General features: G+C 41.2%; 1 protein-coding gene across 1 annotated transcript in view; it reads right to left on the bottom strand.

Moving 5' to 3' along the window:
- Ziz (dedicator of cytokinesis protein Ziz) overlaps positions 1–27,573 on the bottom strand; it is a 526,511-nt gene that overhangs the window by 19,765 nt on the left and 479,173 nt on the right. Inside the window, exons 33-34 of the mRNA XM_071669140.1 lie at positions 11,560–11,679; positions 169–287 (exon numbers count right to left, since the gene is read on the bottom strand). Of these exons, the coding sequence (XP_071525241.1) occupies positions 169–287; positions 11,560–11,679 (239 nt within the window). The remainder of the gene's footprint in view (positions 1–168; positions 288–11,559; positions 11,680–27,573) is intronic.

Raw genomic sequence — 27,573 nt, 5'->3', positions numbered from 1 at the left:
ACTCCCTTCCCTTTTAGTTGCCTTCTATGACATGCAGGGAATATGTTGGAAGTATTCTTTCTCCCCTAAGCTGTATCATTAGTTTCAGATAAAAATGATGGAGTACATAAACAAAATACAATCAAGAAGAAACTATGAAATATCTTCCACCCAATGTGTATGGCCAACCTGTATACATCCTTGAGGCGTAGAACCTGGTTCACAGGATATGAGGAAGAATGTGACTCGTCCAGGAAAGTGGAAGCATAAGCTAGTGGTCCAGCATTAACTTGGACACTGATACTCCCCTGTAAAAAAAAAAGTGAAGTAAATGATACAATGCTTAACAATTTCAAGTAATATCATTAATCCACATGTAAATGAATAAAACATACAGCATCAAAAGTATGTAGTCAAGAGGTTAAACAACTGACAACAAAACTGAGGGTAAAGGTTATATTATGCTCACTTCTACTTAACTGTAATGGATATGGGTCTCAAATCTGGCAACCTCATGTTAGGGGATTTTGTGGGTTTTGGACAATATGTCAATTTGTATGGCCTAGCCGAGAATTAGTTCCATTCATAGCCTTTACAATGACTAACTAACATTTTGATTTTGGTTTTAAAGTAATAGCTTATACTGAACACACGTAACATTGTGAATAAATTGTAAGTTTTGAAAACTTAAAAAATTTTTCTCTCGGTAGTGGTATACTGTGAGTGAGCATAAAAGATTTTCGAAGTTATTCTCTAAAAAAAATGAGGGTTAGGACCTTCCAACCCTCATTGTTTCTAGAAATGAAGTTCTGTCCTTTCCCATTCTTTGCTACCCACTTAACCATAGTAATACCAGCTTCATATTTTGGAGCCACTTTGGCTAATCAGACACCACCACAGAAATAATAACCTACTATTCCTAGCCAAATGACAGCAAAGAGTTTGCTAATCAGGGACATCAATCCAAAAGGGGTCACAGTTGGTGCTGAGAAAAAAGAAAAGGTAGGGCTGGGTGAAAATATCATGAATAACAATGCTTAAAGGACTGCCTTAGAGACATGAGGTTTTAAAGACTGACATTTCTTTCCTCTGGAGCTTGTCCTACAAGCATAACAGAGCAAACCCAAATGAAAAAGGAGGCTTTAGACAAAACTTTCAGATAGAAAACAAACACAAAAGTGAAAATAAATACCCTTAATAGTGATTCAGAGGCACAATGGGATCTGTCACCGGCAATGGGAATCCCTCTGGAGCCACACACGATAGATAGATCTACAGCATCTAAACTAAGGTACTAACAAAGGTGGCACACAAAGGAGTAAGAAAGGCTACATAGAGGCCGCCATCTCACATGCTTAAGTGTAAAGTCCTGGTTGAACCACTAAGTATCTTAATCCAAGCTGATATATTCCTTGTCAAAAGCAGTTCAAGGTTCCATGGAGTTCTAATAAATGGTCCCCTTGAGAGTTTCTGAATTTCAAAGGTCTCTAATAGATTAAACTTGACATAAGCTCTTCTGATGAAGTCTTCCAAGAGTTGGTGACAACATGACTACTTCCGATCTTAGCAACTTCATTCTTTGCCAAAATCTAAGGTTAGGGTTCATCAAACCCATATAAGACTGTGATCATGCATGTAAGCAGTGCTTCCCCAAACATTTCCCATTCCTTACCCACTCTCTTAGCTTCATCTATTCTCACCTTATGCCATTCTATGCTCAGTCTCTCATGGTATCTCTTCTCACAAGCTTCTTTTTGAAACTGACACACTTGCTTTACTCTCTTCCCACCCATACCATTTCCTTTTTTCCTAAAGCCTCCACAAACTTTCTTTCTAACCTCCATCAAGTAATGGTCAGACATCCCACTTGCTCACCCTCTCAATGTAATTAGAGTTTCCTTTGCATGCCTATCAATTAATGCATAGTCTCATAATGCCCCCTTTCCATCTTTCCTATTCATTCATGTATATTTATGTATCTCCTTTTTAGACCAGGTATTCATAATCACAGGGTCCTTTTCAGCACACAACTCCAAAAGCTGTTTACCATTCTTTTTTGAAACACCATGTACCCCATGCGTTCCAATTTTACCCTCAACTGCCACATTACCCGCTCTCACATTCATGTCACAAATCATCAATGACACTTGATCCCTTGCATCAAAATTATAAACAGACCCACCTACCTCCTCCCAAAACACTCCCCTCTCTTCTTTAATCCTCTTAACAGATGCATAAGCAATGACTTCACCATCCTCTTGTAATTCACTTTCGTTTTCACCCACATCAGTCTGGAGTTCACTTCTTTGCACTTTTTTTTTTTTTACAACTCCTCCTTCAGCAGCATTGCTACTCCATGCTTAGCTTTTGCCTACACACTAGCCCCTGATTCTACAACTAAGCCTTTCCAAAACCGTTCTTCCCCTTTTCCCTTTAGCTTTGTTTTTCTCAGGGCTAGAGCATCCAGGTTCCTCTCTACAAACATAACAAACATAATACAGTATGCCCTCAATTTAACAGACTAATCAGGGGGAGGGAGTGTCTGTTATTGCCAAAAGTCCTTGAAATCAAATGTAACCTATGGGCCATTTTTGAATACAATATACAGTGTATTTATATATTTTATATTTATTATACTTTGTCGCTGTCTCCCGCGTTTGCGAGGTAGCGCAAGGAAACAGACGAAAGAAATGGCCCAACCCCCCCCATACACATGTATATACATACGTCCACACACGCAAATATACATACCTACACAGCTTTCCATGGTTTACCCCAGACGCTTCACATGCCTTGATTCAATCCACTGACAGCACGTCAACCCCGGTATACCACATCGCTCCAATTCACTCTATTCCTTGCCCTCCTTTCACCCTCCTGCATGTTCAGGCCCCGATCATACAAAATCTTTTTCACTCCATCTTTCCACCTCCAATTTGGTCTCCCTCTTCTCCTCGTTCCCTCCACCTCCGACACATATATCCTCTTGGTCAATCTTTCCTCACTCATTCTCTCCATGTCCCCAAACCACTTCAAAACACCCTCTTCTGCTCTCTCAACCACGCTCTTTTTATTTCCACACATCTCTCTTACCCTTACGTTACTCACTCGATCAAACCACCTCACACCATACATTGTCCTCAAACATCTCATTTCTAGCACATCCATCCTCCTGCGCACAACTCTATCCATATCCCACGCCTCGCAACCATACAACATTGTTGGAACCACTATTCCTTCAAACATACCCATTTTTGCTTTCCGAGATAATGTTCTCGACTTCCACACATTCTTCAAGGCCCCCAGAATTTTCGCCCCCTCCCCCACCCTATGATCCACTTCCGCTTCCATGGTTCCATCCGCTGCCAGATCCACTCCCAGATATCTAAAACACTTCACTTCCTCCAGTTTTTCTCCATTCAAACTCACCTCCCAATTGACTTGACCCTCAACCCTACTGTACCTAATAACCTTGCTCTTATTCACATTTACTCTTAACTTTCTTCTTCCACACACTTTACCAAACTCAGTCACCAGCTTCTGCAGTTTCTCACATGAATCAGCCACCAGCGCTGTATCATCAGCGAACAACAACTGACTCACTTCCCAAGCTCTCTCATCCCCAACAGACTTTATACTTGCCCCTCTTTCCAAAACTCTTGCATTTACCTCCCTAACAACCCCATCCATAAACAAATTAAACAACCATGGAGACATCACACACCCCTGCCGCAAACCTACATTCACTGAGAACCAATCACTTTCCTCTCTTCCTACACGTACACATGCCTTACATCCTCGATAAAATCTTTTCACTGCTTCTAACAACTTTCCTCCCACACCATATATTCTTAATACCTTCCACAGAGCATCTCTATCAACTCTATCATATGCCTTCTCCAGATCCATAAATGCTACATACAAATCCATTTGCTTTTCTAAGTGTTTCTCACATACATTCTTCAAAGCAAACACCTGATCCACACATCCTCTACCACTTCTGAAACCACACTGCTCTTCCCCAATCTGATGCTCTGTACATGCCATATATATATATATATATATATATATATTTAATTTTTATTTTTTTTTATTATACTTTGTCGCTGTCTCCCGCGTTTGCGAGGTAGCGCAAGGAAACAGACGAAAGAAATGGCCCAACCCCCCCCCCATACACATGTATATACATACGTCCACACACGCAAATATACATACCTACACAGCTTTCCATGGTTTACCCCAGACGCTTCACATGCCTTGATTCAGTCCACTGACAGCACGTCAACCCCGGTATACCACATCGCTCCAATTCACTCTATTCCTTGCCCTCCTTTCACCCTCCTGCATGTTCAGGCCCCGATCACACAAAATCTTTTTCACTCCATCTTTCCACCTCCAATTTGGTCTCCCTCTTCTCCTTGTTCCCTCCACCTCCGACACATATATCCTCTTGGTCAATCTTTCCTCACTCATCCTCTCCATGTGCCCAAACCACTTCAAAACACCCTCTTCTGCTCTCTCAACCACGCTCTTTTTATTTCCACACATCTCTCTTACCCTTACGTTACTCACTCGATCAAACCACCTCATACCACACATTGTCCTCAAACATCTCATTTCCAGCACATCCATCCTCCTGCGCACAACTCTATCCATATCCCACGCCTCGCAACCATACAACATTGTTGGAACCACTATTCCTTCAAACATACCCATTTTTGCTTTCCAAGATAATGTTCTCGACTTCCACACATTCTTCAAGGCCCCCAGGATTTTCGCCCCCTCCCCCACCCTATGATCCACTTCCGCTTCCATGGTTCCATCCGCTGCCAGATCCACTCCCAGATATCTAAAACACTTCACTTCCTCCAGTTTTTCTCCATTCAAACTCACCTCCCAATTGACTTGACCCTCAACCCTACTGTACCTAATAACCTTGCTCTTATTCACATTTACGCTTAACTTTCTTCTTCCACACACTTTTCCAAACTCAGTCACCAGCTTCTGCAGTTTCTCACATGAATCAGCCACCAGCGCTGTATCATCAGCGAACAACAACTGACTCACTTCCCAAGCTCTCTCATCCCCAACAGACTTCATACTTGCCCCTCTTTCCAAAACTCTTGCATTTACCTCCCTAACAACCCCATCCATAAACAAATTAAACAACCATGGAGACATCACACACCCCTGCCGCAAACCTACATTCACTGAGAACCAATCACTTTCCTCTCTTCCTACACGTACACATGCCTTACATCCTCGATAAAAACTTTTCACTGCTTCTAACAACTTTCCTCCCACACCATATATTCTTAATACCTTCCACAGAGCATCTCTATCAACTCTATCATATGCCTTCTCCAGATCCATAAATGCTACATACAAATCCATTTGCTTTTCTAAGTATTTCTCACATACATTCTTCAAAGCAAACACCTGATCCACACATCCTCTACCACTGTTCTGGAAGGAGGTAAATAAAGTGCGTAAGACAAGGGAGCAAATGGGAACTTCAGTGAAGGGCGCAAATGGGGAGGTGATAACAAGTAGTGGTGATGTGAGAAGGAGATGGAGTGAGTATTTTGAAGGTTTGTTGAATGTGTTTGATGATAGAGTGGCAGATATAGGGTGTTTTGGTCGAGGTGGTGTGCAAAGTGAGAGGGTTAGGGAAAATGATTTGGTAAACAGAGAAGAGGTAGTGAAAGCTTTGCGGAAGATGAAAGCCGGCAAGGCATCAGGTTTGGATGGTATTGCAGTGGAATTTATTAAAAAAGGGGGTGACTGTATTGTTGACTGGTTGGTAAGGTTATTTAATGTATGTATGACTCATGGTGAGGTGCCTGAGGATTGGCGGAATGCGTGCATAGTGCCATTGTACAAAGGCAAAGGGGATAAGAGTGAGTGCTCAAATTACAGAGGTATAAGTTTGTTGAGTATTCCTGGTAAATTATATGGGAGGGTATTGATTGAGAGGGTGAAGGCATGTACAGAGCATCAGATTGGGGAAGAGCAGTGTGGTTTCAGAAGTGGTAGAGGATGTGTGGATCAGGTGTTTTGCTTTGAATACAGTGTATACATAATACAATAAACAGTTCACACACTTTCTTTTAACTCCTGTATCACTTGATATCATTTTGAGTTATAAGGACTGCAAAATTATTCAATAAATAAAGTCACAATTCTCTGTATACGACCTGACCACATGAAAGCTTGAGGCAGACCAACCAAAACAAAGTGAGTATACCACATGGTACCAAAAACAAGTGCGATATGAAATGAGCATAGTGCAGCATTCAAAATTTTTTATTTATTTTTCTAATCATTATTAATTAATGTATTATTATCTGTCCAGTCCATTAAATCCAAAATATATTAAATTGGGGTCCATTAAATCAAGGGTTATTATAACTATCTCCCAAACTTCTCATCTTAGATACATCCATACACATGCAGACATCCTCGCCTAAGCCTTCGAGAGGGATGTGCACTCCTCACTTGCCTTTGTCTTCTTTCCCAATTTCGGAAATTTGTAAATACCAGGAGGGGAGGACCTCCAGCTCCCACCACCTTTAGTTACACTTTACAACACACAGGGAATAAATGGGAAGTTTACTTTCTCTCAATATCCTCAGGGATCCTCCCCATGTATTCCCTGCATGTCATAGAAGGCAACTAAAAGGGGAGGGAGCGGGGGCTGGAAATCCTCCTCAAGTGTTTTTAATTTTCCAAAAAAAGGACCAGAAAAGGGGACCAAGTGAGGATATTCCCTGTAAGACTCAGTCCTCTGTTCTTCATACTACCTCGCTAATGTGGGAAATGGTGAATATGTGTTGTTGACTAGTTGGTAAGGATATTCAATATATGTATGGTTCATGGTGAGGTGCCTGAGGATTGGCGGAATGCATGCATCGTGCCATTGTACAAAGGCAAAGGGAATAAAAGTGAGTGCTCAAATTACAGAGGTATAAGTTTGTTGAGTATTCCTGGGAAATTATACGGGAGGGTATTGCTTGAGAGGTTGAAGACATGTACAGAGCATCAGATTGGGGAAAAGCAGTGTGGTTTCAGAAGTGGTGGAGGATGTGTGGATCAGGTGTTTGCTTTGAAGAATGTATGTGAGAAATACTTAGAAAAACAGATGGATGTGTATGTAGCATTTATGGATTTGGAGAAGGCATATGATAGAGTTGATAGAGATGCTTTGTGGCAGGTACTAAGAGTATATGGTGTGGGAGCTAATTTGCTAGAAGCAGTGAAAAGTCTTTATCAAGGATGTAAGGCATGTGTACGTATAGGAAGGGAGGAAAGTGATTGGTTCTCAGTGAATGTTAGTTTGTGGCATGGGTGCATGATGTCTCCATGGTTGTTTAATTTGTTTATGGATGGGGTTGTTAGGGAGGTGAATGCAAGAGTTTTGGAGAGAGGGGCAAGTATGCAGTCTGATGTGGATGAGAGAGCTTGGGAAGTGAGTCAGTTGTTCGCTGATGATACAGCACTGGTGGCTGATTCGGGTGAGAAACTACAGAAGCTGGTGACTGAGTTTGGTAAAGAGTGTGATAGAAGAAAGCTGAGAGTAAATGTGAATAAGGGCAAGGTTATTAGGTACAGTAGGGTTGAGGGAAAAGTCAATTGGGAGGTAAGTTTGAATGGAGAAAAACTGGAGGAAGTGAAGTGTTTTAGATATCTGGGAGTGGATTTGGCAGCGGATGGAACCATGGAAGCAGAAGTGAACCATAGGGTGGGGGGTGGGGGGGGGGGGGGGGTGAAAGTTCTGGGAGCGTTGAAAAATGTGTGGAAGTCGAGAACGTTATCTTGGAAAGCAAAAATGGGTATGTTTGAAGGAATAGTGGTTCCAACAATGTTATATGGTTGCAAGGTGTGGGCTATAGATAGAGTTGTGTGGAGGAGGGTGGATGTGTTGGAAATGAGATATTTGAGGACAATATGTGGTGTGAGATGGTTTGATCGAGTAAGTAATGAAAGGGTAAGAGAGATGTGTGGTAATGAGAAGAGTATGGTTGAGAGAGCAGAAGAGGGTGTTTTGAAATGGTTTGGTCACATGGAGAGAATTAGTAAGGAAAGATTGACAAAGAGGATATGTGTGTCAGAGGTGGAAGGTATGAGGAGAAGTGGGAGACCAAATTAGAGGTGCAAAGATGGAGTGAAAAAGATTTTGAGGGATCGGGGCCTGAACATGCAGGAGGGTGAAAGGCGTGCAAGAAATAGAGTGAATTGGAACGATGTGGTATACCACGGTCGATGTGCTGTCAATGGATTGAACCAGGGCATATGAAGCGTCTAGGGTAAACCATGGAAAGTTCTGTGGGGCCTGAATGTGGAAAGGGAGCTGTGGTTTCGGTGCATTATACATGACAGCTAGAGACTGAGTGTGAACGAATGTGGCCTTTGTTGTCTTTCCTAGCACTACCTCGCGCACATGTGGGGGGAGAGGGTTTTCATTTCATGTGTGGCGGGGTGGCGACGGGAATGAATGAGGGCAGACAGTATGAATTATGTACATGTGTATATATGTATATGTCTGTGTGTGTATATATATGAATACGTTGAGATGTATGGGTATGTATGTGTGTGTGTGTGGACGTGTATGTATATACATGCGTATGTGGGTGGATTGGGCCATTCTTTCGTCTGTTTCCTTGTGCTACCTCGCTAACACGGGAGACAGCAACAAGATATAATAAAAAAAAAAAATACATATGTATTTGGTGTAATGCACCAAAACCACAGCTCCCTTTTCACATCCCCAGGCCCCACAAAACTTTCCATAGTTTACCCCAGACGCTTCACATGCCCTGGTTCATTCCATTAACAGCACGTCAACCTAGTAGTATACCACATCATTCCAATTCACTCTCTTCCTTGCACGCCTTTCACCCTCCTGTGTGTTCAGGCCCTGATCACTAAAAATCTTTTTCACTTCATCCTTACACCTCCAATTCAGTCTCCCACTTCTCCTCCCTCCCTCCACCTCTGACATATATATCCTCTTTGTCAATCTTTTCTCACTCATTCTCTCCATGTGTCCAAACCATTTCAACACACCCTCTTCTCCTCTCTCAACCACACTCTTTTTATTACCACACATCTCACTTGCCCTTTCATTACTTAATCAAACCACCTCACGCCACATAGTGTCCTCAAACTTTTCATTTCCAACACATTCACCCTCTTCCGCACAACCCTATCTATAGCCCATGCCTCACAACCATATAACATTGTTGGAACCACTATTCCTTCAAACATACCCATTTTTGCTCTTCGAGATAACATTCTCGCCTTCCACACATTCTTCAATGCTCCCAGAACCTTCACTCCCTCCCCCATCCTGTGCCTCACATCTGCTTCCATGGATCCATCCACTACTAAGTCATCTCCCAGATATCTAAAACACTTCACTTCCTCCAGTTTTTCTCCATTCAAACTTACTTCCCAGTTAACTTGTCCCTCAACCCTACGGAACCTAATAACCTTGCTCTTATTCACATTTATTCTCAACTTTCCTCTTTCACACACTTTACCAAACTCTGTCACCAACTTCTGCAGTTTCTCACCCGAATCAGCCACTAGCACTGAATAATCTGTGAACAAAAACTGACTAACTGCCCAGGCCCTATCATCCCCAACAGAGCTGCATACTCACCCCTCTCTCCAAAAGTCTTGCATTTACCTCCCTACCCACCCCATCCATAAACAAATTAAACAACCATGGGGACACCACATACCCCTGCCAATGACTGCCTTCACTGGGAACCAATCACTCTCCTTTCTTCCTACTCGTACATTTGCCTTACACCCTTGATAAAACTTCTCTGCTTCTAGCAGCAAACCTCCCACACCATATACTCTTAAGTCCTTTCACAAAGCATCTTTATCAACACTATCATATGCCTCCTCCAGATAGATTCATAAATGCTACATACAAATCCATCTGTTTTTCTAAGTATTTCTCATGTACATTCTTCAAAGCAAACACCTGATCCACACGTAGTCTACCACTTCTGAAACCACACTGCTCCATCCCATTCTGCTGTGTACATGCCTTAACTTTCTCAATCAATACCATCCCATACAATTTTCCAGGAATACTCAACAAACTTATGACTTTGTAGTTTGAACACTCACCTTTATCTCCTTTGCCTTTGAACAATGGCACTATACATACATTCTGCCAATCCTCAGGCACTTCACCATGATTCATACATACATTGAATATCCTTACCAACCAATCAACAATGCAATCACCCCCTTTCTTAATAAATTTAAGAGCAATACTATCCAAACCCATTGCCTTGCTAAATTTCATCTTCCACAAGGCTTTCCCACCTCTTATCTCTTAACCAAACCATTCTTCCTGACCCTCTCACTTCACACACCATCCTGACCAAAACACCCTACATCTACCACTCAATCATCAAACACATTCAACAAACCTTCAAAATACTCACTCTTCTCATCTCACTTCATCACCTGTTATCACTTCTCCCTTGCCCCTTTTACCGATGTTTCCATTTATTCTCTTGTCTTATGTATGTTACTTACCTCCTTCCAAAACATATTATTCTTCCTAAAGTTTAATGATACTCTCTCACCTCAACTCTCATTTGCCCTGTTTTTCAACCCCTGCACCTTCTTCTTGACCTCCTACCGCTTTCTCTTATACTTCTCCCAGTCATCTGCACTCCTTTCTTGTAAGTATGTATGTTATAGTATTTCAATTTCCTGGTAATGTATACTTCTGGTTTTCAATCGTATAATACTGGGTAATGTCTTATTATTAATAAAACCTTCCTAGTCTCCATTACTTACATTATTTGATTTATGTGTTACATCATTTGATCATTTTCACAAACAAAACTATCATGTAAACTGAATAGTCCCCGTACCTTAGGAGATACCTATTTTTGCTCTCCCACAAAAATTAGTTCTTCAAAGGCTTTAAAACAGATGACACAGCAAAACTGATGATGCAACTTTATCACAATAGGCAATGGGTTAATGTGCAATGATAATTCAGGTACCGTATACTTTTAGATTTTTGTGTAAATCTGCAATGAGAGTTCTACACAGTACATTTAAAGCTCATGACATAGTTAATATATATTTCTTTCCATGGGGAATTACAATATTGTATGAAGAAAGGGTAACAATATACATGCCCCCCTCTACATCCTTCATACTGCAAAAACATCAGACCAAGCACTTCCTAATACATACTTCCCTATAGTTGATATATATGAACTCTTAAAACAGATAAATCTAAGTGAAGAGTTGGCTAATTTTCTTTGTACAGCAATTTAAGCCAATATTTACAAAGGGTTAAATGTCACTCAGTAAAAGCAAAAAAATTAAAGTGAACTATGTTCAGTAACCAGCTATAGTGTATGAGGATGTCTGATTTCCCCATTGATGGGTGTTAATTCCACCTGTCTTTAACAGGTTAAGCATTTGTGTCTCCAATTTGTTTTCAGGAAGAAGGAAAAATCTGAGAAAATTGCAATACACTATATGCATAGATGACTTCATTTGGTGTCATGGCAAACAACACATAAATTGTACCTGAAGTCTGAGTTGCAGCTTCTTTATATCTGTTGGTTTCTTGTTGATAATCTCTAAAAGCTCCTTAACACGACTTTCCATTTCATCGATTGCTACCTCAATGGGAGACATCTCCAAAATCTATAAGGAAACTCATATTATAATAATTTGCATAAGAAAATAAGCATGAATGTTATATAAAACTAGTTGTAAAATGGGGAATTCACTAAGTATAATAATTAGGTTATGAAGAAAACCAGTTTCAATTATGAGACACATATTTCTATACATAAAAAATGTAAGCAATGCACACTTCTTTCACTGACTTCCATGGCAATAGAGTTGGACAACTCATACAACCAGAGGCCCACCCACTATGCAAAGTGACAACTTAAACCCCTGAAAATGGCAATTGAGCCTTGTAAAATCTGAAGACCAAATATACACTAAACAAGTAATTAACCAAACCAACCATAAACAAGACACCAAACTTATCGTGATGTCAGCTCACTGGACTCCAGTTCTGATACAATTCAATCTGAAAACACTAAAGGGATGGGTAAGATTACAATCCCAATCCATTAAGCTCACATTTGTCATGAACTACAAATTAATCCTTACTACCAAAACCTTATTACACTAATTTGGCACATGTACTACATTCACCAATTCAATTCATTGATACATTATACAGAGACAGACAAGAAATGTAGGTTGAAAAGCAGTTTCTCTCCGAGGCAATGTCCCACAAGCATGAGATATATTCTCGGGGAATATATGAGTAAGGACCATTCATACTTTGTTTTGCCCTCAGCCTATCAGCAACTACCGCCAGCAGACTTCATCAAAGTAACTACTTCCAGTTGTGCAGATCTCACAAGTCGGAGAATGCAACCCAGGATAATAACAGACAGTTGGGGGGAAAATGTTTTTCAAAAAAAGAAGAGGAAGGCTGGGCAAGGCAAGAAAAATAATAATAAAAAAAAACTTGTTAGCAGGATACCAACTTGGAGAGGAAATGTTTTACAAACTTCAAAACCTGCATTTCTCTCTCCTGCATGAGGGCATACCCTATGAAGGGGGAAAACTTCAGAGATAAGCTTTCAATTAAGACTAATAATCCAAGCAAAACATAAATACCTTCAAGGGTAATTCATAGGTTAACTGGAACCTGACTCTCTAGGAGGAGGAATCCCCAGAGATACAGTCAGCAGATGTTCCGTATCTAAACCATGGTATCATTTGATGAATGCAGCAAAAGACTGCCAAAGGCCCCTTTTCTTTATTTCCCCGGGTGAAAAGTTTCTGAGGAAGGTCAGGGAAAAGGCCACCTTCCTTATATTATGATCTCTGGTATAAAATCCTCAATGAGCCAATTAGATTAGATTCTTGATCCATGAAGACATATTTCTTACTAAGAAAGGTTTCAAGGTTCCAGGGTGTACAAATTGATTATCAGACTGGTAATCCCCGTTGAAGTCTAAAAGGTCTCTAAGGGATCTATCTAAGCACTAGGCATGATGCTTTCCTAATGAAATCTTACAAGAGAGGATGATAATATGACTATTACCAAATTTCATGGTTTCATTCTTAGGAGAAAAATAATGGAAGCAAGGTTTATCCTGACCTATAAGAGGCTGTCATCAAAAGCAAGAAGATTCTTCTGTCTAACCATAGTGTTTAATTCACTAATTCATCTCACAGAGCCCAAAGCTATAGAAAATAAAGTTTTCATAAGAAGAAATTAAGAAGCTAAACTGCCACAAAATCTAAGAGACTGTAAAGGTTTTACAACTCCTGAAAGCCCCCACTTCAGCTGCAGAGGAGAAATAAGCAGCCTCCTAAAAAGGAAATACCACTGTTTATCACAAATAAATAATTTCCTCTCATTTTAAGACACTTTTCATATATTTTTATTTGATTTCTCAATTTCTCATCTCTTCCTACAACTGCATTGCTTCTAATCCTGTTTCTTAATCATTTCTATCAATTTCTCCAGCCTTTTTGTTCCAGATGATTTATCTTCAATTTTCTTCTCTAGCCTTCTCACTTTGGATCTACTCCAAACTAACTGTTCATGATACCATCTCGTCTGAATTCACTTCTGATTTTGAAATCAAGTAAGAAAAAAGAAACTTTTGCCAAGCTTTGCTGTGGGTGCTTCATAACAGGCTTACTCTAGGGTGGAGTGACTGATGGATTAAAAAAAACTTACTTTGACTTTCGTTTCCCTATTTGCCTGCTTCATGCAATACCAAAGGTCATAAACTGTTTTGCCAGCCTTCGAAGAGCAGCAATTGGCTGTCTCAATGGCACAAAAACCATGTTTGAAATTTTAATTTAATAAATTTAGTAACATCCCTTACATTCAATATGATATACTTGGTCTTCACACTCTTCCTGCTATTCTATTACTCAATCTGCCATGAAAGAATATTACATTAAAAAGATATATTAAAAAAATTTATTCTAGTAACAAAAGCTGGTTTCCTTCTTTTCCCAAAAACAGTCTATCCAGCATGTAAGATTACTGCTTGCATGTTACAAGGAGAGTTTTACACCTCTTATTACCTATATGTAATGACCACTTTGTAATGTACATAAAGGGAGTTTTACACTCCTGAGGCTCCATCTCTTCAGCATTTTCTGCTATCATACAAACTCTTAAATCTATGTATGCTGTCTGCATCAACCATGTCCTCAGTCATTTTTTTTTTTCATTCACTACCATTATACCATTAAAGTTTTTTCATCCTTTTTAACAAGTTCCTATTTCATTCTATGTTAAGTCCTCTGGTTGTTCTAGGAGCTGATCACCGTCCACATTATTGATCTCTTATAAAAACTTAAATCATGTGACGAACCCACTCCTCACTCTGCTCTCCGCCAAGATGGGTAAATTTAAAGCTTCCAGTCTTTCCATATAACTTAGCCATTTTAACTCTGGTTTCATCTTTCTGGCACTCTTCTAGACCTTCTTTCTCTATTAGTTCTTTGGGAACTCCCTTAAGGGGGTGAACATGGCTAAGTCTATATAACTAATGAACTCCACTGCTGCTTCTTAGCCTTTTGTGCCTCCTCACCCTTAACAGGCCACTGGCAGAAGGCACCTCTAGCACAATGCTTTCAGAGGCTCCTATACATGGCCATCATTATTTCTCCCCTGTCCCGAGGATAATATATATATTTTTCTTTTTCAGACCTGATCGCTGTTTCCCATGTTAGAGCCAGAAAACAAAAGAAGAAAGAAAGATCCACTCATATACACATATACATATATATATATTTATTTATATATAATTTATACATTTATTTATTCATATTTATTTTGCTTTGTCGCTGTCTCCCGCGTTTGCGAGGTAGCGCAAGGAAACAGACGAAAGAAATGGCCCAACCCACCCCCATACACATGTATGTACATGCACGTCCACACACGCAAATATACATACCCATACATCTCAATGTACACGTATGTATACACACACAGACACATACATATATACACATGCACACAATTCACAGTGTCTGCCTTTATTTATTCCCATTGCCACCTCGCCACACATAGAATAACAACCCCCTCCCCCCTCATGTGTGCGAGATAGCGCTAGGAAAAGACAACAAAGGCCCCATTCGTTCACACATCCTTGCCCGCCTTTCACCCTCCTGCATGTTCAGGCCCCAATCATTCAAAATCTTTTTCACTCCATCCTTCCACATCCAATTTGGTCTCCCACTTCTCCTCGTTCCATCCACCTCCGACACATATATCCTCTTGGTCAATCTTTCCTCACTCATTCTCTCCATGTGCCCAAACCATTTCAAAACACCCTCTTCTGCTCTCTCAACCACGCTCTTTTTATTTCTACACATCTCTCTTACCCTTACATTACTTACTCGATCAAACCACCTCACACCACATATTGTCCTCAAACATCTCATTTCCAGCACATACACCCTCCTGCGCACAACTCTATCCATAGCCCACGCCTTGCAACCATACAACATTGTTGGAACCACTATTCCTTCAAACATACCCATTTTTGCTTTCCGAGATAATGTTCTTGACTTCCACACATTCTTCAAGGCTCCCAGGATTTTCGCCCCCTCCCCCACCCTATGATTCACTTCCGCTTCCATGGTTCCATTCGCTGCCAGATCCACTCCCAGATATCTAAAACACTTTACTTCCTCCAGTTTTTCTCCATTCAAACTTACCTCCCAACTGACTTGACCCTCAACCCTACTGTACCTAATACCCTTGCTCTTATTCACATTTACTCTTAACTTTCTTCTTTCACACACTTTACCAAACTCAGTCACCAGCTTCTGCAGTTTCTCACATGAATCAGCAACCAGCGCTGTATCATCAGCGAACAACAACTGACTCACTTCTCAAGCTCTCTCATCCCCAACAGACTTCATACTTGCCCCTCTTTCCAAAACTCTTGCATTCACCTCCCTAACAACCACATCCATAAACAAATTAAACAACCATGGAGACATCACACACCCCTGTCACAAACCTACATTCACTGAGAACCAATCACTTTCCTCTCTTCCTACATGTACACACACATACACACACACACACACACATATATATATATATATATATATATATATATATATATATATATATATATATATATATATATATATATATTTTTTATTTTTTTTTTTTTTATTATACTTTGTCGCTGTCTCCCGCGTTTGCAAGGTAGTACAAGGAAACAGATGAAAGAAATGGCCCAACCCACCACCATACACATGTATATACATACACGTCCACACACGCAAAAACACATACCAATACATCTCAATGTACACATATATATACACACACAGACACATACATATATACCCATGCACACAATTCACACTGTCTGCCTTTATTTGTTCCCATCGCCACCTCGCCACACATGGAATACCATCCCCGTCCCCAGTCATGTGTACGAGGTAGCGCTAGGAAAAGACAACAAAGGCCCCATTTGTTCACACTCAGTCTCTAGCTGTCATGCAATAATGCCCGAAACCACAGCTCCCTTTCCACATCCAGTCCCCACACTACTTTCCATAGTTTACCCCAGACGCTTCACATGCCCTGATTCAATCCACTGACAGCACGTCAACCCCGGTATACCACATCGATCCAATTCACTCTATTCCTTGCACGCCTTTCACCCTCCTGCATGTTCAGGACCCGATCACTCAAAATCTTTTTCACTCCATCTTTCCACCTCCAATTTGGTCTCCCACTTCTACTCGTTCCCTTAACCTGCGACACATATATCCTCTTAGTCAATCTTTCCTCACTCATTCTCTCCATGTGCCCAAACCATTTCAAAACACCCTCTTCTGCTCTCTCAAACACGCTCTTTTTTTTTTTCCACACATCTCTCTTACCCTTACATTACTTACTCGATCAAACCACCTCACACCACACAGTGTCCTCAAACATCTCATTTCCAGCACATCCACCCTCCTGCGCACAACTCTATCCATAGCCCACGCCTCGCAACCATACAACATTGTTGGAACCACTATTCCTTCAAACATACCCATTTTTGCTTTCCGAGATAATGTTCTCGACTTCCACACATTCTTCAAGGCTCCCAGGATTTTCGCCCCCTCGCCCACCATATGATTCGCTTCCGCTTCCATGGTTCCATCCACTGCCAGATCCACTCCCAGATATCTAAAACACTTTACTTCCTCCAGTTTTTCTCCATTCAAACTTACCTTCCAATTGACTTGACCCTCAACCCTACTGTACCTAATAACCTTGCTCTTATTCACATTTACTCTTAACTTTCTTCTTTTACACACTTTACCAAACTCAGTCACCAGCTTCTGCAGTTTCTCACATGAATCAGCCACCAGCACTGAAATTGAGCGGGAGATGTGTAAAAGAAAGAGACAGGAGGTCAAGAGAAAGGTGCAAGAGGTGAAAAAGAGGGCAAATGAGAGTTGGGGTGAGAGAGTATCATTAAATTTTAGGGTGAATAAAAAGATATTCTGGAAGGAGGTAAATAAAGTGTGTAAGACAAGGGAGCAAATGGGAACTTCAGTGAAGGGCGCTAATGGGGAGGTGATAACAAGTAGTGGTGATGTGAGAAGGAGATGGAGTGAGTATTTTGAAGGTTTGTTGAATGTGTTTGATGATAGAGTGGCAGATATAGGGTGTTTTGGTCGAGGTGGTGTGCAAAGTGAGAGGGTTAGGGAAAATGATTTGATAAACAGAGAAGAGGCAGTAAAAGCTTTGCGGAAGATGAAAGCCGGCAAGGCAGCAGGTTTGGATGGTATTGCAGTGGAATTTATTAAAAAAGTGGGTGACTGTATTGTTGACTGGTTGATAAGGTTATTTAATGTATGTATGACTCATGGTGAGGTGCCTGAGGATTGGCAGAATGCATGCATAGTGCCACTGTACAAAGGCAAAGGGGATAAGAGTGAGTGCTCAAATTACAGAGGTATAAGTTTGTTGAGTATTCCTGGTAAATTATATGGGAGGGTATTGATTGAGAGGGTGAAGGCATGTACAGAGCATCAGATTGGGGAAGAGCAGTGTGGTTTCAGAAGTGGTAGAGGATGTGTGGATCAGGTGTTTGTTTTGAAGAATGTATGTGAGAAATACTTAGAAAAGCAAATGGATTTGTATGTAGCACTTATGGATCTGGAGAAGGCATATGATAGAGTTGATAGAGATGCTCTGTGGAAGGTATTAAGAATATATGGTGTGGGAGGCAAGTTGTTAGAAGCAGTGAAAAGTTTTTATCAAGGATGTAAGGCATGTGTACATGTAGGAAGAGAGGAAAGTGATTGGTTCTCAGTGAATGTAGGTTTGCGGCAGGGGTGTGTGATGTCTCCATGGTTGTTTAATTTGTTTATGGATGGGGTTGTTAGGGAGGTGAATGCAAGAGTTTTGGAATTTTGGAAAGAGGGGCATGTATGAAGTCTGTTGTGAATGAGAGAGCTTAGGAAGTGAGTCAGTTGTTGTTCGCTGATATATATATATATATACATATATATATATATATATATATATATATATATATATATATATATATATATATATATATATATATATATATTTTTTTTTTTTTTCTTTTTTTTTTTGTCGCTGTCTCCCGCGTTTGCGAGGTAGCCCAAGGAAACAGACGAAAGAAATGGCCCAACCCACCCCCATACACATGTATATACATACACGTCCACACACGCAAATATACATACCTACACAGCTTTCCATGGTTTACCCCAGACGCTTCACATGCCCTAACTCAATCCACTGACAGCACGTCAACCCCGGTATACCACATCCATCCAATTCACTCTATTCCTTGCCCTCCTTTCACCCTCCTGCATGTTCAGGCCCCGATCACACAAAATCTTTTTCACTCCATCTTTCCACCTCCAATTTGGTCTCCCACTTCTCCTCGTTCCCTCCACCTCCGACACATATATCCTCTTGGTCAATCTTTCCTCACTCATTCTCTCCATATGCTCAAACCATTTCAAAATACCCTCTTCTGCTCTCTCAACCACGCTCTTTTTATTTCCACACATCTCTCTTACCCTTACGTTACTTACTCGATCAAACCACCTCACATCACACATTGTCCTCAAACATCTCATTTCCAGCACATCCACCCTCCTGCGCACAACTCTATCCATAGCCCACGTCTCGCAACCAATATTATCATTATTATTATTATTATTATTTTTTTTTTTTTTTCATACTATTCGCTATTTCCCGCGATGGCGAGGTAGCGTTAAGAACAGAGGACTGGGCCTTTGAGGGAATATCCTCACCTGGACCTCTTCTCTGTTCCTTCTTTTGGAAAATTAAAAAAAAAAAAAAAACGAGAGGGGAGGATTTCCAGCCCCCCGCTCCCTTCCCTTTTAGTCGCCTTCTACGACACGCAGGGAATACGTGGGAGGTATTCTTTCTCCCCATCCCCATTATTATTATTATTATTATTATTTTGCTTTGTCGCTGTCTCCCGTGTTAGTGAGGTAGCGCAAGGAAACAGACAAAAGAATGGCCCAACCCACCCACATACACATGTATATACATACACATCTACACACTCAAATATACATACCTATACATCTCAATGTACACATATATATACACACACAGACATATACATATATACACATGTACATAATTCATACTGTCTGCCTTTATTTATTCCCAATGCCACCTCGCCACACATGGAATAACAACCCCCTCCCCCTCATGTGTGCGAGATAGCGCTAGGAAAAGACAACAAAGGCCCCATTCGTTCACACCCAGTCTCTAGCCGTCATGCAATAACGCACCAAAACCACAGCTCTCTTTCCACATCCAGGCCCCACAGAACCCCATACACATGTATATACACACACGTCCACACACGCAAATATACATACCTATACATCTCAATGTACATATATGTATAGACACACAGACACATACATATATACCCATGCATACAATTCACACTGTCTGCCTTTATTCATTCCCATCGCCACCTCACCACACATGGAATACCATCCCCCTCCCCCCTCATGTGTGCGGGGTAGCGCTAGGAAAAGACAACAAAGGCCTCATTCGTTCACACTCAGTCTCTAGCTGTCATGCAATAATGCCCGAAAGCACAGCTCCCTTTCCACATCCAGGCCCCACACAGCTTTCCATGGTTTACCCCAGACGCTTCACATGCCCTGGTTCAATCCATTGACAGCATGTCGACCCCGGTATACCACATCGTTCCAATTCACTCTATTCCTTGCATGCCTTTCACCCTCCTGTAGAAATATACATATCTTTTTTTTTTTCTTTCATACTATTCGCCATTTCCCGCATTAGCGAGGTAGCGTTAAGAACAGAGGACTGGGCCTTAGAGGGAATATCCTGACAAATATATATAGATATATATATATATATATTATCCCTGGGGATACGGGAGAAAGAATACTTCCCATGTATTCCCTGCATGTTGTAGAAGGCGACTAAAAGGGGAGGGAGCGGGTGGCTGGAAATCTTCCCCTCTCGTTTTTTTTTTAATTTTCCAAAAGAAGGAACAGAGAAGGGGGCCAGGTGAGGATATTCCCTCAAAGGCCCAGTCCTCTGTTCCTAACGCTACCTTGCTAATGCAGGAAATGGCGAATAGTATGAAAGAAAAGAAAAAAGATATATATATATATATATATATATATATATATATATATATATATATATATATATATGTGGAGGCTAAGGTGAAGATTTGTTTGGGTTTTCGGAAAAGAAGAGTGAATGTTGGGGTGAAGAGGGTGGTGAGAGTAAGTGAGCTTGGGAAGGAGACCTGTGTGAGGAAGTACCAGGAGAGACTGAGTACAGAATGGAAAAAGGTGAGAGCAATGGAAGTAAGGGGAGTGGGGGAGGAATGGGATGTATTTAGGGAATCAGTGATGGATTGCACAAAAGATGCTTGTGGCATGAGAAGAGTGGGAGCTGGGTTGATTAGAAAGGGTAGTGAGTGGTGGGATGAAGAAGAGTATTAGTGAAAGAGAAGAGAGAGGCATTTGGACGATTTTTGCAGGGAAAAAATGCAATTGAGTGGGAGATGTATAAAAGAAAGAGACAGGAGGTCAAGAGAAAGGTGCAAGAGGTGAAAAAAAGGGCAAATGAGAGTTGGGGTGAGAGAGTATCATTAAATTTTAGGGAGAATAAAAAGATGTTCTGGAAGGAGGTAAATAAAGTGCGTAAGACAAGGGAGCAAATGGGAACTTCAGTGAAGGGCGCAAATGGGGAGGTGATAACAAGTAGTGGTGATGTGAGAAGGAGATGGAGTGAGTATTTTGAAGGTTTGTTGAATGTGTTTGATGATAGAGTGGCAGATATAGGGTGTTTTGGTCGAGGTGGTGTGCAAAGTGAGAGGGTTAGGGAAAATGATTTGTTAAACAGAGAAGAGGTAGTGAAAGCTTTGCGGAAGATGAAAGCCGGCAAGGCAGCAGGTTTGGATGGTATTGCAGTGGAATTTATTAAAAAAGGGGGTGACTGTATTGTTGACTGGTTGGTAAGGTTATTTAATGTATGTATGACTCATGGTGAGGTGCCTGAGGATTGGCGGAATGCGTGCATAGTGCCATTGTACAAAGGCAAAGGGGATAAGAGTGAGTGCTCAAATTACAGAGGTATAAGTTTGTTGAGTATTCCTGGTAAATTATATGGGAGGGTATTGATTGAGAGGGTGAAGGCATGTACAGAGCATCAGATTGGGGAAGAGCAGTGTGGTTTCAGAAGTGGTAGAGGATGTATGGATCAGGTGTTTGCTTTGAAGAATGTATGTGAGAAATACTTAGAAAAGCAAATGGATTTGTATGTAGCATTTATGGATCTGGAGAAGGCATATGATAGAGTTGATAGAGATGCTCTGTGGAAGGTATTAAGAATATATGGTGTAGGAGGAAAGTTGTTAGAAGCAGTGAAAAGTTTTTATCGAGGATGTAAGGCATGTGTACGTGTAGGAAGAGAGGAAAGTGATTGGTTCTCAGTGAATGTAGGTTTGCGGCAGGGGTGTGTGATGTCTCCATGGTTGTTTAATTTGTTTATGGATGGGTTGTTAGGGAGGTAAATGCAAGAGTTTTGGAAAGAGGGGCAAGTATGAAGTCTGTTGGGGATGAGAGAGCTTGGGAAGTGAGTCAGTTGTTGTTCGCTGATGATACAGCGCTGGTGGCTGATTCATGTGAGAAACTGCAGAAGCTGGTGACTGAGTTTGGTAAAGTGTGTGGAAGAAGAAAGTTAAGAGTAAATGTGAATAAGAGCAAGGTTATTAGGTACAGTAGGGTTGAGGGTCAAGTAAATTGGGAGGTGAGTTTGAATGGAGAAAAACTGGAGGAAGTGAAGTGTTTTAGATATCTGGGAGTGGATCTGGCAGCGGATGGAACCATGGAAGCAGAAGTGGACCATAGGGTGGGGGAGGGGGCGAAAATTCTAGGAGCCTTGAAGAATGTGTGGAAGTCGAGAACATTATCTCGGAAAGCAAAAATGGGTATGTTTGAAGGAATAGTGGTTCCAACAATGTTGTATGGTTGCGAGGCGTGGGCTATGGATAGAGTTGTGCGCAGGAGGATGGATGTGCTGGAAATGAGATGTCTGAGGACAATGTGTGGTGTGAGGTGGTTTGATCGAGTAAGTAACGTAAGGGTGAGAGAGATGTGTGGAAATAAAAAGAGCGTGGTTGAGAGAGCAGAAGAGGGTGTTTTGAAATGGTTTGGGCACATGGAGAGAATGAGTGAGGAAAGGTTGACCAAGAGGATATATGTGTCGGAGGTGGAGGGAACGAGGAGAAGAGGGAGACCAAATTGGAGGTGGAAAGATGGAGTGAAAAAGATTTTGTGTGATCGGGGCCTGAACTTGCAGGAGGGTGAAAGGAGGGCAAGGAATAGAGTGAATTGGAGCGATGTGGTATACCTGGGTTGACGTGCTGTCAGTGGATTGAATCAAGACATGTGAAGCGTCTGGGGTAAACCATGGAAAGCTGTGTAGGTATGTATATTTGCGTGTGTGGACGTATGTATATACATGTGTATGGGGGTGGGTTGGGCCATTTCTTTCATCTGTTTCCTTGCGCTACCTCGCAAACGCGGGAGACAGCGACAAAGCAGAAAAAAAAAAAAAAATATATATATATATATATATATATATATATATATATATATATATATATATATATATATATATATATTTTTTATTTTTTTTGTATATATATATACACAAATATGCACATACATTTTTTTTTTCATACTATTCGCCATTTCCCGCATTAGCGAGGTAGCGCTGAGAACAGAGGACTGGGTCTTTGAGGGAATATCCTCACCTGGCCTCCTTCTCTGTTCCCTCTTTTTTTGGGGGGAAAAAAAAAAAAAATATCCTCACATGGCCCCCTTCTCTGTTCCTTCTTTTGGAAAATTAAAAAAAAATGAGAGGGGAGGATTTCCAGCCCCCCGCTCCCTTCCCTTTTAGTTGCCTTCTACGACACGCAGGGAATACGTGGGAAGTATTCTTTCTCCCCTATCCCCAGGGATATATATATATACACATGTACACAGTCATACTTGCTCACCTTCATCAATTCCAGGCACCATACAAACCCACAGGAAAAAAACATTGCCACCCCTTGTGTAAACAAGATAGCGCCAGGAAACAGACAAACAAAGGCCAAATCTGCTCACATCTATACATGAGTTGTCATGTGTAATGCATCGAAAACACAGTTCCCTTTCCACATCCAGGCCCCATAGACCTTTCTATGGTTTTCCCCAGATGTTTCATATGAACTAGTTCAATCCACTGACCCCAGGATACCAAATCATTCCAATTCACTTTATTCCACGCACACTTTTCACCCTCCTGCATATTCAGGCCCCAATCACTCAAAATCTTTTTCACTCCATCCTTCCATCTCCACTTTGGTCTCCCAGTTCTCTTTGTTCCCTCCACTTTTGACACATATGCCATCCCTGTCAACCTTTCCTCACTCATTCTCTCCATCTATCCAAACCATTTCTGCTCTCTCAATCACACTCTTTATATTTCCAAACATATCTCTTACGCTTTCATTACTTAATCAAACCACCTCACACCACATATTGTCCTCAAACATTTAATTTCCAACACATCCACCCTTCTCCAAACAAACATATCTACAGCCCATTTTTCTTCTCCAAGATAACTTTCTCTTTTTCCACGTTCTTCAACGTTCTTAGAGCCTTTGCCCCCTCCTACACCCTATGACTCATTTCCACTTCCATGGTTCTATTTGCTTCCAAGTCCACTACCAGATATCTAAAACACTTCACTTCTTCCAATTTTTCCCTACTCAAAATTACATCCAAACTAATTTGTCCTTTAACCCAAATGAACTTAATATCCATGCTTATATTCACATTTACTGTCACCTTTCTCCTTTCCCACACTCTTCCAAACTCAGTCACCAACTTCTGTAGTTTCTCACTCGATCATCCACCAGTGCCTTACCACTGGCGAACAAGTGACTCACCTCCCAGCTTCTCCTCCCAAACAGACTGCATACTCGCCCCTCTCTCCAAGACTCTTGCATTTACCTCCCTCAACATCCCATCCATAAACAAAATAAACAACCATGGTGACTTCACACACCCCTGTTGCAGACCAACATTCACTGGGAACCATTCACTCTCTCCTCTCTTCCTATACATGCCTTACAGCCTTGCCTTACACTCTTGATAGAGACTTCTCTGCTTCTAGCAGCTTCCCTCCCATATCATACATTCTTAAGACCTTCTACAAAGCATCTCTATCAACCCTATCATATGCCTTCCCCAAATCCAAAAATGCCACATGCAAATCCATCTTTTTTCTAAGTATTTCTCACATGCATTCTTCAAAGCAAAGACCTAATCCACACATCCTCTACCACTTCTGAAACCTCACTGCTCCTACCTAATCTGATGCTCTGCACAGGCCTTCAGCCTCTTAATCAATACCCCCCATAAAATTTACCAGACATACACAACAAACTTATGCCTCTGTAGTTTGTGCATTCACCTTTATCCCCTTTGCCTTTTTACAATGGCACTAAACATGCACTCCATCAATCCTCAAGCACTTCACCATTATCCATACATATCAATATCCTTACCAACCAATCAAAAACAGTCACCCCCTTCCTTAATAAATTCAACTGCAATACCATCGCCTCCCGCTGCATTACAGCATTTCATTTTCCACAAGGCTTCCATGACCTCTTCTCTCTTCACCAAACCACTCTCACTGACTCTCTAACTTTGCATTCCATCCTGACCAAAACACCCTACATCTGCCCCTCTATCATCAAGCACATTTAACAATCCTTCAAATATTTACTTCATCCTCCATACTCCTTCACTACCTGTTATCACTTCCCCTTTTGCCCCTCTCACCAATGTACTCACTTGTTCTCTTGTCTTTTGCACATTATTTACCTCCTTCCAAAACATGTTTTTATGCTCCATAAAGTTTAATGATTCCCTCTCACCTCAACTCTCATTTGCCATTTTTCAACCCATGCACCTTCCTCTTTACCTCCTGCCACTTCCTCTTATACATCTCCCAATCATTTGCACTCCTTCCTTGTAAGTAATGCCCAAATGCCACTCTTTTCTCTTTCACTAGCAACCTGCTTCTTCATCCCACCACTCACTACCCTTTCTAATCTACCCAATTCCCACCTTTCACATGCCACATGTATCTCTTCCACTGGCCATCACTGCTTCCTTAGATACCTCCCATTCCTCACCCACTTCCCTCACTTCATTTGCTCTCACCTTTTGCCATTCTGCACTCAATCTCTACTGGAATTTTTTTTCACACAAGGCTCCTTTTCAAGCTCACTTACTCTCACCACTTCCTTCTCCCCGAAAATGTCTCCCCTTTTTCGAATACCTCCACATATTTTCACCCTTACCACCACAAGATAGTGATTAGATATCCCAACAGCTTCCGCTCTCAGCACATTTACATCCAAAAGTCTCTCTCTTACATGCCTATCAATTACTACATAATCTAATGATGCTCGTTGGCCATCTCCCCTGCTCACATACATATACTCGTGTATACCTCTTTTTGAACAAGGTATCCCCAATCACCAGTCATTCTTTAGCACACAACTTCACAAACTCTTCACCATTTCTATTCATAACACTGAATACCCCATGTGCACCATCTATATCTTCAACTGCCAATTACTTACCTTCCCATAAAAATCACCCATCACAAATATGCAGTCTCATCCGCCAAAACTGCTGACACACTCACTCAACTGTTCCCAAAACACTTGCCTCTCATGATTTTTCTTCTCATGGCCAGGTGCATAAGTATCAATATTCACCCATCACTCACCATCCACTTTCAGTTTTACCCACATCAATCTAGAATTTATTTCCTTATACTCTCTTACACATTCCCACAACTCCTGCTTCACAAGTACTGCTATTCCTTCCTTACCTCTTGTCCTATCAACTATCCCTGACTTTACTCCCAAGACATTTACAAACCATTCTTCCCCTTTACCCTTGGACTTTGTTTCACTCAAAGACAGAACAACCAGGTTTCTTTCCTCACACATACTACCTATTTCTCTTCTCTTTCCATCTTGGTTATGTCCAAACATTCAGACATCCCAATCTGAGCCTTCAAAGAGGATGAACATGTGCAAGTGTGAATATGTACATGTATATATATGTATCCCTGGGGATAGGGGATTAAGAATACTTCCCATGCATTCCTCACGTGTCGTAGAAGGTGACTAAAGGGGACGGGAGCAGGGGGCCAGAAACCCTCCCCTCCTTGTATTTTAACTTTCTAAAAGGGGAAACAGAAGGAGTCACGCGAGGAGTGCTCATCCTCCTTGAAGGCTCAGATTGGGGTGTCTAAATGTGTGTGGATATAACCAAGATGAGAAAAAAGGAGAGATAGGTAGTATGTTTGAGGAAAGGAACCTGGATGTTTTGGCTCTGAGTGAAACGAAGCTAAAGGGTAAAGGGGAAGAGTGGTTTGGGAATGTCTTGGGAGTAAAGTCAGGGGTTAGTGAGAGGACAAGAGCAAGGGAAGGAGTAGCACTACTCCTGAATCAGGAGTTGTGGGAGTATGTGATAGAGTGTAAGAAAGTAAATTCTAGATTGATATGGGTAAAACTGAAAGTTGATGGAGAGAGATGGGTGATTATTGGAGCATATGCACCTGGGCATGAGAAGAAAGATCATGAGAGGCAAGTGTTTTGGGAGCAGCTGAATGAGTGTGTTAGTGGTTTTGATGCACAAGACCGGGTTATAGTGATGGGTGATTTGAATGCAAAGGTGAGTTATGTGGCAGTTGAGGGAATAATTGGTATTCATGGAGTGTTCAGTGTTGGAAATGGTGAAGAGCTTGTAGATTTATGTACTGAAAAAGGACTGGTGATTGGGAATACCTGGTTTAAAAAGCAAGATATACATAAGTATACGTATGTATGTAGAAGAGATGGCCAGAGAGCGTTATTAGATTACGTG

This window comes from Panulirus ornatus, chromosome 13 (assembly GCF_036320965.1).
Source record: "Panulirus ornatus isolate Po-2019 chromosome 13, ASM3632096v1, whole genome shotgun sequence".
Taxonomy (NCBI): domain Eukaryota; kingdom Metazoa; phylum Arthropoda; class Malacostraca; order Decapoda; family Palinuridae; genus Panulirus; species Panulirus ornatus.
The sequence above is the reverse complement of the archived record's forward strand: the minus strand, read 5'-3'. Positions and strand labels throughout refer to the sequence as shown.